This window comes from Phodopus roborovskii, unplaced genomic scaffold, assembly GCF_943737965.1.
Source record: "Phodopus roborovskii unplaced genomic scaffold, PHOROB, whole genome shotgun sequence".
NCBI lineage: Eukaryota > Metazoa > Chordata > Mammalia > Rodentia > Cricetidae > Phodopus > Phodopus roborovskii.
The window spans coordinates 4,260,309-4,275,013 of record NW_026126541.1 but is presented as its reverse complement, the minus strand read 5'-3'; the positions used below and the strand labels follow the sequence as shown (position 1 = coordinate 4,275,013).

At 49.7% G+C, this 14,705-nt stretch overlaps 2 protein-coding genes across 2 annotated transcripts in view; one reads left to right on the top strand and one right to left on the bottom strand.

Moving 5' to 3' along the window:
• The window catches only part of Dclre1a (DNA cross-link repair 1A), a 422,254-nt gene that overhangs the window by 264,098 nt on the left and 143,451 nt on the right, over positions 1-14,705 (bottom strand). The window lies entirely within an intron of this gene.
• The window catches only part of Tdrd1 (tudor domain containing 1), a 36,073-nt gene continuing 29,110 nt past the window's right edge, over positions 7,743-14,705 (top strand). Inside the window, exons 1-3 of the mRNA XM_051199739.1 lie at positions 7,743-7,823; positions 10,108-10,441; positions 13,197-13,255. Of these exons, the coding sequence (XP_051055696.1) occupies positions 7,755-7,823; positions 10,108-10,441; positions 13,197-13,255 (462 nt within the window). The 5' untranslated portion in view covers positions 7,743-7,754. The remainder of the gene's footprint in view (positions 7,824-10,107; positions 10,442-13,196; positions 13,256-14,705) is intronic.

Below are 14,705 nucleotides of genomic sequence, written 5' to 3'. Positions count from 1 at the left end.
CCTTCCCTAGCGGGAAAGAGGACAGCCAACCCCAAGTGGACACGACCAGGGGGTCCACTGCAGCCTCCCAGGATCTTCTCTCTTGGCTCAGGCAGCCTCACTAGTTAGTTCTGGTTCGCAGCTGCAGCTGTCGGGAAGGCCAGCGAGGAAGAATACGCCACCCAACCCTAACCCTTTAAGAAGGGGACAAAGGAAGCAGTGGACAAGCAATCTCAGAGCAGGACCACACAGTGCACACGGGTGAAGATGGCAAAGACTCACCGAGAAGGAAACCGCAGAGCAGCTCAGAGGCCTCCCTGGGGGCTGACCCCTGACAGGAAGCAGCTCTCCCCAAGGCAGGGATCTGAGAAGCCAGTGCCGCTGTTGATTTCACAGTACTCTCCTTAACACAAACCAGACAGAGCTGTCTACTGTCCAGGCCACACTTTATTTGACTAGGTGAGGACACGTTTATATTGTTTACAAACATTCCTTCTCTGTCTTCTTTATGGAAAGTTAGCCAACTTTGAAAATTACCAAAATACAGAATATAAAATCTTCTACCAGGGGCTGGAGAGACGGTACAGCAGTTAAGACTGCACACTGACTTTGCACAGGACTCCAATTCAATCCCCCAGCACCCATGCGGGACAGCTCACAACTGCCAGCACCTTACCTATACCTCCACGGGATCTAACCCTTACACTGACACACTCTGGCACTGTACTCGTATGCACAACCCCTAGCCCCAACAAACATACACACATAATTAAAAATAAAAACTTTTAATTAAAAAAAAAATCCTACTGGTCTTGATGAAAAGAACTGACAGTGTCTCTGGTCATGTTTCAACAGTGCGTCTACAACCAGATAAGTTACCAAAGACGAGATCAGATGAACAACTACAATAAAGTAATTCCAATACGAAGTATACATGTGGAAATGTAAAGGATTAAACTGTATAACATGCTTACATCATGCTTACATCAAATTGCGAGACGGGTGATGATCAAAGAGTACTGACAGAGGGAAGAGAAGGCTGGCCACCCAACCCTCACAACACTAAGCAGGAGTGGATTTTCATAAATTCTACAACCTGAATAACATCTGGTCTTACTGTATGATTCCTAGCACCCAGTGAGCTCTCAAATACTTGCTGGCTTAAAACCTGAAAAAAACAAAGCCACTGCTTAAAGAACGTTATCCTAGAGCATGGGAAGGAGTTGCTGTAAGAAAGGGCCATCTTGTCAGTCCAACTGTTGGGCTGTTCCTTTGGCCCAACTGTGGGAACAATTACAGCAGCCATTGACCTCAGGCTCCCAATCACTTAGCTATGTAACACCTGCCTCCAAATGACACAAATGAACACTATTATGCTGTACAGGCTTCATAAATAAGGGCAAGCCTGTACTGATTGAAGAACTTTAGACTGGACAAATAAAGGCAGTGAACATATGAGAATCTTGGTAACTTACTAAAAAAAAAAGAAGAATCTCACAGACAGGTATTTATACGACTAGCCCCAAAGCAACATATAAGGAAGTTCACTCAAAGTAACTTTCTTTAAAGATATAGTATGTGATAAAATATACAATAAACGTAAGACATAATTCGCTGCTGCTGAATTTTAAGTCTTACAAACATAAAACTGCAGTGGTTTTAAACTTCCTAACTAGTGAATCTCTATCCGCGAAGCTCAACTTACAGCGTGATGAGGACCTTGAGAGAGAAGGGATGATAAAGGCATTGTGACTCCCCAGCATTCCGCCAGTGAGAAGAAATTCAACAGCTTTAGCCTCTTTTGTGTGTCATCACCTGTCATCCTGCTTCCTCGGTCCCCAGGTTCTCTCTCATCCCCCCCCTCCCTTCCTAGCCCTTACCCAGTGCTGAGTTGAAGCAGTACATCACAGCTACGCCTAGATGAGGGTTTTCAGCCCTGTACCCCGCACCACAGGCAGGGAGTTACCCTCCTCTTCAGGCCACGCCTGTGCTGCTTTGAGGTTCACCTGAAAACAGGCTTTCTATTGGAGCTCTCCCCAGAGTCACACAAAATGGCCAAGCTGAAATTCTAACAGCAGTACACACAACTGAGGCCTCCCACTGATGGCGTGACGTGCTTCATCATCTGACATTTCCTTCCCTTTCTCCTGCGCGCTCATAATCTCTTACACAATTTCTTCTCCTGCTTTTCTGTCACTAACACCTACGGGCAACCCAGCCCAGGCCTGGCCCACACCTGGAACGCTTGGCTTCTCAATCCCATTCAATTCGCTCTCCCTGTAACTTCAGGGGCAGATTATTTGGGACAGTCAGGGGGCTGGGACAGGGTTGCTAGTGACATCATCAACCTCAGAAGTGATTTTTTGCAGTACACTGTCAAAAAGGACAAGAACTACGAGTGAAGTGAGTCTTCAGCGATAAAATGGCAATGTGGAAGCCAGGCATCTGGACGCAGTACACCCCAGCCTTAGCAGACCTCGACCTTCGAATGGAAAGACGGTTCCTTAAAGGACTGAGCTGTTTGCTTCAGTCACCCCGTAGCTGTAGGTGCCTTTGAGAACCGAGTACGAGCGATCCTGCTATGCTGCCTGAGGAGCATCAAAGGTATTGACATTCTTTAGTCCGTGTGGGTGGGAAGGAACTAAATTTTACGAGTGGTTACTTCACTACCACACTGTGTTCCAGTCAGCAAAAACTAAGACTCGGAAATGTCCATCACACTCCATAAAACCTCTGTTTCAAAACAAAACAAAACTTAAGCTTTTATTATTCTGAATTAGAACAGGCCTGAGAAAATAACAAATAAACAAGTGCACGCTTCCCGGGAGGACTTCCAAAGTATGGGTACGGTACAACAGCTCAAGATCGGTGCCCTACCCCAACTCTCTCCCCGCATCTAAAACGTGAGAAGACCAAACAGGAAGACAGGAAGTAGGCAACGCACGCTGCGGTCTTATCCGTGTGACCATTAATAACAAAGGCCCGAAAGGCGGCTGCACAGACGCGGGCACTCGGGCCTCAATGCCACCCGCCGTCCCTGGGTCCTTAAGCTCCACCAGGCCCTCTCTCAGACGCGGGCAAGCGATGGCGGCGCGGGCGGTTCCGCTCTGGGCGGGTGGCTGCAAGCGTGCCGGTGCAGGAGAAAACACAGGCTGGCCACGGGCGCGGGGCCCCTAAATCCCGCATTTCCACTGAGGCTTCTCGGACGCCAGCCGGGGCGCTGTGGCCCCCGCAGCTGAGAGCCATCGTCCCCAGGGGGCAGAGAGCCGAGGCGACTCCCCGCCCCCCGCCACCTTCCCGGGGACCGCGGGCCCCAGGCCGCGCGCAGGCGGGAGATTGCCGGGCACAGCCCCGAGCGCCCCAGGGCAGGGCCCGGGCCCATCGCCGCCTGCCCGCCCGCCCGCCCCGCTCTCCCCGCGCCCGCCCGCCCCGCTCTCCCCGCTCTCCCCGCCCGCCCCGCTCTCCCCGCTCTCCCCGCGCCCGCCCGCCCCGCTCTCCCCGCGCCCGCCCGCCCCGCTCTCCCCGCTCTCCCCGCGCCCGCCCGCCCCGCTCTCCCCGCGCCCGCCCGCCCCGCTCTCCCCGCTCTCCCCGCGCCCGCCCGCCCCGCTCTCCCCGCGCCCGCCCGCCCCGCTCTCCCCGCGCCCGCCCGCCCCGCTCTCCCCGCTCTCCCCGCGCCCGCCCGCTCTGCTCGCGCCCGCCCGCCCCGCTCTCCCCTCGTCCACTCACCGTCCTTCCCGGGCCCCTGCCGCGCCCTATCGAGGCCCCTGGAGCCCCGGCCTCGGGGCCAGCGAGTCCATGCCCGGGTCCCGCGGACACGGAGCGGGCGAGGACGTCTCGCGTGCGGACGGCGGCCGACGCCGGGCTCTCAACCCCAGGTTCCCCCGCAACCGCGACAGGAGCGGACACATCAACAAAGATGGCGGCGACGCCGGAGCCGGCGCGGCCACAGCTGCCGGGGCGGGGCCTCCTGCAGCAGCCAATCAGCGCGGCGCGGCCCGCGTGACGCCAGGCACCTGGGCGTGGCCGTGGGCGTGGCCTCGGGAGCGCCGCCCCCTGCCCCCGGGCTCCTGGAGACCTTGCCCGGCGTCCGTCTCGCGCCCACGCCTCGCTCGCTCGCGGGGAGCCTGCTCTGCTCGCGCCCTCCCTGCCCGCGCCGCTGCTTCCTGTCGGTGGGAAGCACGCGCTCGCCACCCCCCCCTCACCCTTTGGCCGGTCGGTCATCCAATGAGTCAGTGGCATAAAGTGATGGGAGAGAATGCGAGCCGCGGCTTCCCGGTTCTGAAGGAAGGCGCAAACTTTGCACTGGGCGTGGGTGGGTCCTGTCGGCAGGAGGAAGCGAACCTGTGCACGCCACGCGAGCGTTCGTCCCCGCGACAGATCTCGGCGGCGCGCCCCCTGGACTTAGAGTCTTCACGGGCACCCGACTTCGGTGCCACCCACCGTTTACTAACGAGCCCTTGCTGCGTCTGTCTCCCTGCAGAGGACCCGCCCCCCACCCCGGGTTAGGCATCCCACTTTGGGGAGGGAAAGAAGGAGAGCAGTTCCAGTTCTGGAGCTTTTGCAAACCACCTCTGTCCAGTGAAAAGATATTTTAAAGTTTAGGGCCGTGTAGACGTGAGTCCGTGAGTGAAAATATTGAAGACTCATCTTCAGACGGCAAGTTTGAGAAGCAAAACTTATTCCTGTTAAACTACTTCCATAATTGCTGGGGAGGAAAAAAAAATGTGACGTTAATGTCTTTTTTATAAGAAAATGACGCTCCCTCCTTAAATGACGGTAATGTATTACACGCTGCAGTTTGCAATTAAGATGCCTCTGACACACAGATTTATGGGTTGAGCCGGAAGTAGTGACTTACACCTGTTATCCAGACACTTGGAAGGTGCAGGGAGGAAGTGCTTTGCACTTCCCAGAAACCCTGTCTCTAAGTACATGCATGCATGCATCCATAGGAGAAGAATGGTTTGACCTATTGCTAGTAAGGTGTGCTATTAAGAAGGAAGTGAAGAGTGGCCACTTTCAGTGTCCATGTTGTCAGGAGTAACTGACATTGTTTCTGAAACGTGTTTCTGAACCTGTAACTACTGATAAAGCATGTTAAGCATGCTTGGGGAACTATCTTTTTAACCATAAGAGAGAAGAAATACTGATGTAAAAACCAAAGGAATGAGGTAGAAAAACTGCAATGCTATATTTGGATTTAGGAATACCACAATGAAATTGGTGATTTTTTTTTTTCATGAAGAAGTGAGTAATGCAACATTAGCCTCGGATGGACGAGGCCTGGAATTCAGTCCTTGGAGTGAGGGGTGTCTCCTGAAAAGAACCATGAACAGCTGTCCAGATCTCCATTTCCCACCAAATATGCCTGACTGAAAAGGTACAAGGTCTGGCTCCATGTTTGGGACAAGAAGTATGTAACAGCCTAGGACATACTTTATTCATACGTGTATTTAGCGTGATGACTTTCTCCCACAGCACACTGTGTAGAAAGGGGAAAACTGTACATGGGAGCCATGTAATAAATACTCTGTGAGCTACATGACTGAGTCTGTTAGCTTTATCATACATCGTATTCATTTAAAGAAAAGTGTGTTTGATATCTATGGATTTTGGCTGACCTGTGCAGACCTTGTGTGCTAGAATTGGGATCTGGGGACCTGAAAGAATGGGATGGACTACAGTCCAGTGCTGTAGGCAACCTGACTTCCGTTTCAGTGTATTTTATACAAAGTGTAACAAAGTAACAAAGAAAGCAACGATCCAGGACCAGGGGAGGTTGCCGGAACTCAGGAAAGCATGATGAGAAAACCGTAAATAGATGCCAGTACACACCCAGTACACACGCGCTGTCGACAGCGCAGCCCTTTCTAGGAACTTACCGATTTAAACACAATGCCTGGTGCGTACTGTAGACTTTATCTAGGGGATCTTGAGAGCATGGCAGAGGCCGTGTCCAGATTCAGGGCACACTGACCAGATCTACAGCTATGATCGGACCTTCATCTGAATGTAAATGTTTGTCATAGGAGGCACAAAATCGTGTCCATGAACAATCCAGAGAACAAAATGCACCTGAGGTAGAAGGCCCTGTGCCTTTCCTCCTGGAGTCTGCCTCACAGTTCCCCAAGGCATTGTTCACCATGCATTACCCTTTTTAACAGTGTTCCAACAGATATCACACAATAAAAATGTCACTTTGCCTCCATGGTCCTCCAGACAACTCATACTCCACTCCTAGCATGAGAACCGCATCAGACACACTTAATGACCATGGGGCACGCTTCCGCGTCAGTCAGTACTCCCGGAAGTGGCCAGTCAGGAGAAACTGCCCCAGCCATAGAAAGATAGCTAAAGGTAATGTTGGATTCTGGTTCAGAAGATGGATAGAAGCCAAGGCAGGAGTTTGAGTAAATGATGGGCTTCAGTTAATGGTAACCACTCCTTAAAAGTGAAGACTTTATCCCTCTAACATGGTCATCCTAGGAGAGACTGGATGTAACTGCATCGTGAGAACTCTCTGGAAGAATCTAACAGGTTCTATTGAAAATCAAAAGGGCAGCGTCGGGCACAGTAGCTGAATGAAAAAAATAAAGGCATTACTGCTCATAGGTGTGGTGGAAGAGGAGATATTTGATTGACAGCACAGCCAGAGGCAGAGACGTCTAGGAGAGTCCAGAGTGAAGCTGACCCTGAGCAGAGGCCATGTGAGGAAAGAGGGGAGGGGAGGACCCGGAGACCATGAGAGCAAAGAAAGGGTAGACAAAGACCGAGTAACTAAAATGGCTGGATTATATAGGGAAGGGCAGCCCAGCCCGTGGGCTGGAGAAGTTCAGGGTAGGAGGCGGGCTATGCCAGCCATACCCTTTAATAGGCAGGGACTGAGGGATGCTGGGAGAGCCTGGCAGCCAACTCCAATCTGATACGTTAAATAGGTATCTCAGCCATTTGTTTCGGGTTTGAGACCTAACAGTAGCCCATGCCTTTAACCCCAGCGTTTCTAGAGACAGAGTCATGAGGATACCTATCTGAGTTCATGGTCAGCCTGGCCACCATAGTAAGTGCCAGAGGCAGGTAGATCTCTGGAGAATTCAGCAAATAGCAGGCCATGCAGGGCTTACAGTAGACCAAAACAAAGGACCCGATTCTCAAGAGCTGTGCCCTGACTTCCACATACCCACATACGTGCCCTGACACAAAATAAATGAACATATAAAAAGAGAATGAAGACGGAAATCTGGGCATTGCTTTCAAACATTCAGGAAAGGGAGCGGGGTGGAAATGCAGGCAAGATTGGCAATGGATCCTCTTGGACGTGGATGACAGGCACACGGAGGGAGATGCCATTCTTTTGAACTCCACCTCACTTCCCAAAACAGCGTGTGCATTGGGAGTCTGGGTCTGTGCTGAGTGTCCAGGGGAGGCAGGCGCAGAGGAGAGAGCACTCTGGAAAACTAAACGGGGCAACCGCAGTCAGTAAGTCAGGATGGCCTGCCCCCCACCCGGTGCTCCCGGGACACCTTTCCAGAGCGAGCTAGGGGAGCCCGCCCTCGCGAGCCTGCGCCACCTGCGCCACCTGCGCCACCTGCAGCACCTGCTTCCAATCGGCGCAGCCTCGCAGCACCTGCAGCCCTGGGCGCGTGGGCGGGGCGGGCGCACGTGGGCGCAGACTGCGCAGGCGCCGGGGCCAGCGGCGCTCGCTCACGAGGGCGGCCTTGGGCAGCCGAGGCGAGGTAAGGGCAAGGGCGGGTGGAGCCCCTGGCCCTCTGCGGGGGATGGCGGACTCCAGCGCTGCCAGGCTTCCGAGACGGGCCCGGGCTAGAGGCACCCTGGGCTCTTTCCAGGTCAGGAGGCCCGGGCGCCCGGGCGCGGGAGCGCAGCGTCCCGATGACCTCGGGCTTGGGTCGTTGGGAGCCGGACGTTGTGAGCTGGACGTTGAGGTCGGGCGTTAAGTCGGGCGTTGAGCGGGCACAGGACCTGCACATGGGGCGAGGCTGGAAGGGCAGAGGCCACCCCTGAGCCTCACCGGGAGCTTGGGGTGTGGGTGGGGGGAGCCAGAGCCCAGGGACTGGGGTGTGGGCCAGCAGGGGCCCAGTTTGGAAACAGCTTGGACTCCTAAAGTGGCAAAAGCTGGTTGGCTGGTTATGTGCTTGGTTTTCCCCACTCAAAGACTTGTGGAACCGGTGCCTTGGTTGTAGTCGAAGCTGGAGCGCTGTCAGGGCTCCGTAGACCTTTCCCTACACCGGCTCGTCCCCTGTAGCATGTGCTGACCTAATACAATCCGCTGTGTGCCCGTCACTACTCCTGGCACCCGGCTTTTCTAGGGCCCCAGCTGGGCCTCCACGGTTAAAGCATCGGAGTGTCCGTGTGTCTTTCCCTGACTTCACGGGAATTGCATACTTAGGTATCCCATCCGGATTCTCAAGTGGGTACAGGGCCTGAGTCGGACGCGGTCGGTGGGGGGTGACAAGTTTGTTCAACTCACCTTTAGAAGTAAAGCCTTTAATCCCGAGGTTTCTTGGCTTTTATACGAGCAAACTCCCCTGGGCATGGTGGTTTACCACTGAAATCCCAGCACTTAGGGGAGGGCAAGTTCAAAGCCAGCAAAAAAGCCTTGCAAACTCCTTCCTCGTGACACACAGGTTGGAGGAGCGTGTGTCTGTGGAGGGAGGGAGGGAGAGACGGTCCGTCTGTCCGTGTGTGGTGTCTGTGTATATCCGTCTATCCATCTGCCCTGTGTTCTGAATGAGTCCTTTGTTGCTGTTTGTAGGGAGGAGGTGTTGAAGAGCAGCCTCCAATGCGCTGGGTGGGTTGAAATGCAGTGTGATTCTCTTAAGTGTTGAAGTTACTATTTCTGTCTTCGTTTTATAGTCGCAGAATCCTAGAAAGATGAAGTGATTTGAGCAAAGTAGCATCGCTAAACGAGGCAGGTGGGGCTTGGGTCTGGTTTCTGAGCTCATGCTCGGAACCATTGAGTTTTGCAGCTCCAAACCAGCCTTTCCTTTTGCATAGAATGTCTTTCTCTCCTCAAGTGCACAAGGCTACCCTGGAAGGCAAGAGCCAGGTTGGAGGAGGAAAACAAGTCATGCTGGCGTGTTTGGGGCAGGGTTTGATGGCATTGCCAGACGGAGGGCATTCTCTAGGTTATACCTGCTGTACGTTAAGAGGAAGACTGAAGTCTTCCCTGGAAAGTTATCAGAATTACCGTAGATTATCTGCATGTTTGAATCTGAATTGGTGTTTGGGATGTTGCATGTTCAGATAACTTTTTCTGTTGGCAGATATTTTTCGTGGCCCCCAAATTCATAATCTCTTATGTATTGTCAGTAGTATTGTATTAAACTATGTCTAATTTAAAACAGGAAATAGAAGTTTTAGGACACAAAAGCCCTTTTTGTTCAAAGCCACCTTAACTGACATTTAGTTTCTGGCTTCTGCTCCCGTTGAAGGATTTTGGAAGAATAAGCAGTTTCACCTGCATGCTACATTTTTGTCACTCTGACAAAAAGAATTGGCGCTCCGCTCCAGGGCCTTCCCTCTGGGCAGTGAGTACACTGGGCAGTCCTCAAGCCCGCAGTGTCCTGACAGGTGTCCCTCCCGGACACTTTTTGCAGCCACTGAAACTGGCTCATTTTCAGAGAAAGCTGCGCACACAAGAGAAAGCTCTTGAAAGAAATGCATTTCTTTTCAGTGTCTGAAGCTCAGCTGGGGACTGTCTGAGCAGAGTGCCCTTGAAAACCAGGGAGTGTAGGGTCAGCTGACAGGAGTTGAGAAGGGTGGCCGGATGATGGGTGGGGCAGGTGGGTGCGCCAGGGCCTTCTGCCCCAGAGGTAGTTAATGATGCTAATTTGGCATGGCAATAGATAGGAAGCAGATTTGAACAGTAAACTACACCATACTCCACTAGGAAGAGACAGGCTTTTCACAGGAGGTAATGTTTTCAGTTAGGAGGTCTCTTCTGTTCTTGGGACTCCAGGTTAAGGAACAGGGTGGATTTGAGACAATGGTTAAGTCTGCTTGGTGTTGTCTATAGGAATCATCTGACATCTAATGTTTGAAAGAAGTCACCTGGGTTTATAGTTCTACTCTCACAATTAAATTCACCTCTTGAATGTATTTCTCCCTCAGACTTCAATGAATGTTAAATTGCCACCTGATACGATGCCACGAAATAATTTGGAAGCCTCTACTTGTAAAATGGCAGAGCCATTTAATTTTGAGAAACAGGAAAGCAAGCTTCCACCCCAGGATTCACTAAGAAGCTCTGTAGCTCAGCATAACCATCCCAATTTCAGGCTGAAAAGCCCAGAGAATGGAAATAAAAAGAACAGTTTCTTGCTTTGTGAGCAAAGCAAACAGTATTTAACCAGTCAGGAAGATAATTTGGTGGTCTCTTCAAATGCTGCTTGTATCAACGGAGAAGTGGGTGGGTCCAAAGGAGAGAGGAAGGCTTTACCCTCAGGTGAGTGAAAACAGCTCTTGTCCTTGCTTCTGACAGATTGACTTCACTTAAGACTGACTGCCAGCAAATACCAAGTGTCCTTGGCTTCATTAGTCACAGAAACGATTGCACAGTTGGGAATGATGAGGGATGACCCTCCCCAGGGGAGTGAAAAGGAAGGCTCCTGGTGGTTTGTAATGGGAATTGGGAAGCACAGAGTAGCCCACAGATATATAGTTATGTTAATAGTTCCATGTGATTTGCTTTTAAATTATTTTTCCTGCTTCTGAAAAGCTTGTACTTTATGGAGATGAGGGCCTGATGGGATTTAATGCCTGGGTGTGTGCAATGTGATCTTTTAATGCTTCATTAATCCAGTCGAAAGTGTAACCTTCTAGGAGGCCCCTAAGTCAGATCTGAGGATGTGTGAACTGTTATGCACTTCATGGCTTAGTTTAGGGCCAGCACCAGCTTGGGCTAGTGGTCCTTGAAACTAACAAATGAAACCCAGAAATGCCAGTTTTGTTTTTAAATAAAAAACGTGCTATAGAACAGTGAAAATTACTGTGTTTAACCTCAGTGTTCATGTAGCAGTATCTTTTTTGTATATTGTACAAGGAAGGAAGGATTACTCCCAATTTGATGAGGTATGCAAAGCATAGGACTGCAACCTAAGAAGGATACCAGGCCTCCATCATGCTTTTTCCAAATGTTTTCTCAAAACTTACCAGTTTGCTACTGCAAGAACAACAAAATATTTTGCAGTAGGTGACGAACAAAGTTTAGGTAAATTAGAATCTTAGGAACATGTACTTGTACTACGAGCTTCATGCTTTGTGATGCTGACGTTGGGCATCAACATCTGACAGTACTTGGAAACTCAGTAAATCAGTGTTCCAAATAGCACAGGCCACTGGTAGCTATAGAAGTTACATGATCTGGAGCTCCACACTGTATTAGGATAACTTTTTTTAAAAATACGTTTTATTGAAAATAAAGTCTTTTGTGTAATATTCTGAACATGGTTTCCGCTTCCAGCTCCTTCAGATCCTTCCACCCATCAGTTCCATACCCTTTCTCTTTTTAGAAAAGCTAACAAAACAGATTTAAACAAACAAAAGCACAAGAAACACATAGGTCAAGAAAAACAAGATCAGAAACCATAATATACAAGCAAAAAATTAGTAAGACTAAGACGAGCGCTCATGCCCATGCATGTGAGTGCGTGCGTGCGCACGCGCGCACACACACACACACACACACACGCAGCAGCAGCATGAGAAAACATCTACAAGCATACCATAGAACTCACTTTGTGTTGGCATCGACTGCTAGACAGGGGTTGTCCTTCCATGTGGTTAAGTTACCCAGTCAGATTCCTTTGTCAGTTGCAGAGAGCTTTTTGGTTAGGGTGGAGTGTCCTGTCCACTTCCCCTCTGTGTGGGAATGTCTGCAATCTGAGTTCTAAGTGTGTCAACCTGCTGTCTGGAAGATGCTGCTTCCTTGGTGTCTTCTGTCCTCTCTGGTTCTTAGAATCTTTCCCCTTCATCTTCCTTATAGGTCTGAGTCCTGAGGAGAGCAGTTTGATAAAAACATCTCCTTCAGGGCCCAGTATTGCAAAGTCTCTGCAATTGTCCACTCTGGGGCGCTGTATTAGTTCCTGTCTACTATGCAGGCTTTTCTGATGGTGGCGGAGCGAGGCACTGATCTGTGGTATAGCGGAATGCTTTGCTCCTTTAGCAGAACAGCAGTGTTATTCCGTGTCTGTGGGCTCCCTGAGCAGTGTGGAGCACGTAGTTGGTTATTGTCACAGTTTGTGTCATGTCTCAGTGTCATGTAGGCAGGTCAGGATTTGAAGCTGGGGGTTTACTTTTCCCCTCTGGTAGTGTGCAGAGTGTCTTCCAGTACCAGAATCACTAGTCAGCAGGGGTGAAGGCTGTGGGTAGCCACCCTTTGACTCTGTGTTCAATGATGTGTAAGTATTGCCTTCAGTAGTAGCTTTTACCATCAGTTGTGGAAAGTAACCAGCAATAGCCTGACATGTTTGGAAAATGTCCATGGGTTCCCTCTGGTCAACTACTCAACCAGATGTAATCCATCCCTGGCAGTGGAGAGCTCACTTGGTGGTGAAAGGTGGGGCTTGGCCCCCCTTTATTTTTGGTAACTATTTCGATTTCTCTCATAGTTTAAGAAGCTTTTACAGTAGGTTTCCATACAACCTCTGAAATGGCCCTTAGTGTTAGTTCTTCCTGTCTGCCTTCTTTACCCCTTCCTCCCCTCCCCATACAGCCCTCCTGTGTATTAGCACCGACTCTTACTTTATTTGCTGTTGATGTGCTGGTGAGGGGCAGCGTTACCAGTCCTGTGAGGAGAACACCTGACGCTCCTTTTCCTGTCTGTGGGGCTGGGTCTTTCGAGACCCTTAGGAGCAGCACGCCGCCATAGGTGACTGAGTATAGAGGAGGGGCATACAGGGGTCCAAGTAACTGGTTAGGCCATCCATTTAAGAACAGCAAACGTGTAGGATTGAACAGGTGTGAGAATGTCCTTTCTGCCTGGAGAAAAGCTCACAGTCGAAGCAATAGTCAAGAGACCATATGCATACCTGTGATGCTAGAAAAGTCTGTTTTCTACCAGAAAAAGGGAGCTGCCGTTGTGTTAGTGTGGCTGGGAGGCTGTAGGGGCTACTGTTTGGACCTCACTGAGTTGTGCCATTCTCATGCTCAGAAGTGAAACGTAGCATTTGGCGTTTCACGGGAATTGTGTTCTCTCCTAGGAAACCCAGTGTCACCATTAAGTCTTGGAAACAGTTCACCTCCCAACCAAGTAAAAGCTGTAAGTTTTTCCATCTTGACATTTTGTGGGGCTGTACTACTAATGGGGCGGGGTCAAAGTCAAGTTTGCTTTTCTCAGGTTAACCTAGAAGCTGGCTTGGAAAAGTCCTTCGTTTTGTTTTTTAAAGTAACTGTAGATTTGCATGCGGGCAGGCCTTAGGGTTAGAGTGAAGCCCTTCCGTGTAACCTTCATCCAGTGACCTCCAGGGTCACAGAGAACATCGCTGTCATCACAGGGTCCCTTACGTGCCTTTCTGTGGCTGCCTCCACAGGCTTTGCCCCTCATTGAACCCTGGCAGCACCTTAATGTATCCAGGGTTGCGCACTTTTGTCGTTTTGAGAATGTTTTCTTTGTAATTCTATTAGAGGCTTCTCTCTCTGAGTAATTCCTTGAGGATTGGGCTGTGTTTTTAGTATTTTCTTATGCTATATGCGTTATCCATTGGAGAAAATGTTTGACTTTTGTTCCTTTGCTGGGTGGGTCATTTGGGTTTCTTAACTTGTAGGTTTTGAAAGTTCTTTTTTATGCTTCACAATACGAGTCCTTTTTTGTTTGTTTTGTGAAGCATGGTTTGCCTGGCCTTGCCTCTGCTTCCAATCTTGTCTTTTCCTAATGAAGCCTTTTGGAAGATGTCTGGCTCATCAGATTCTTCTGTGAGTGTTGAACCTTGGGTGTTAAGACTGTAAACTCTTTGCTACTCTAGATCGCTCAGACATGTTCCTCATGAGAATGTTTCATAGTTTTATATTTTGATCCCTTTTCAGTTAATTTTGTTTAAGGAGCTTGGGTTGTGATCTCTTGTTTGTAGGTGTTCTGTTGTCCTGGGTGCTGTTTGTGGGAAATTTAGCTTTTCTTCATTGTCTGTGAATTAGTAAAGTCAGCTGATATTTTCAAAATCATAGATACCACAGATCATCTCCGTTCTACATTGCTTTCCACTCAATCCCCTCCCCCATCAGTGCCATGGACACATAGCCAGATAGTACCGAAATGGAATTGATCACTCACCTTTATTTGCACTGATAAGAATAGTCTTGTTCCCATGTCTACAAATCAATCCTGCTCTGATCTGGGTAAGATGGAGGCAGGCACCTCTTCTGTACTGAATCTTGTGATCCACAGACGTGTGTGTCTCTGTGTCTCTGATTTGCTTTCACTTGTGGTTTTCAGCTCCCATGTTAAATCTTCTGTAAGATTTATGCAGAAGAATGTTTTTTGAGTGATTACGTGTCCTTGAGTTCATTGCTAAGAAGCAGAAATGGTAGAGCTTTCTTCTTCATCTTGTGTCTTTGTTGAAGGCATTTATTTTAGGAATTAAATTCATGTACTGTAATGGTTAATACAGTGATGGATATTTTAGTCTGTTATTTTTGTGGGTAGCATTAATATCTTAATTGTTCCTCTGAGATAAATACCATGTGGTCATGGAATGTTAACTTTTTACTGTTTG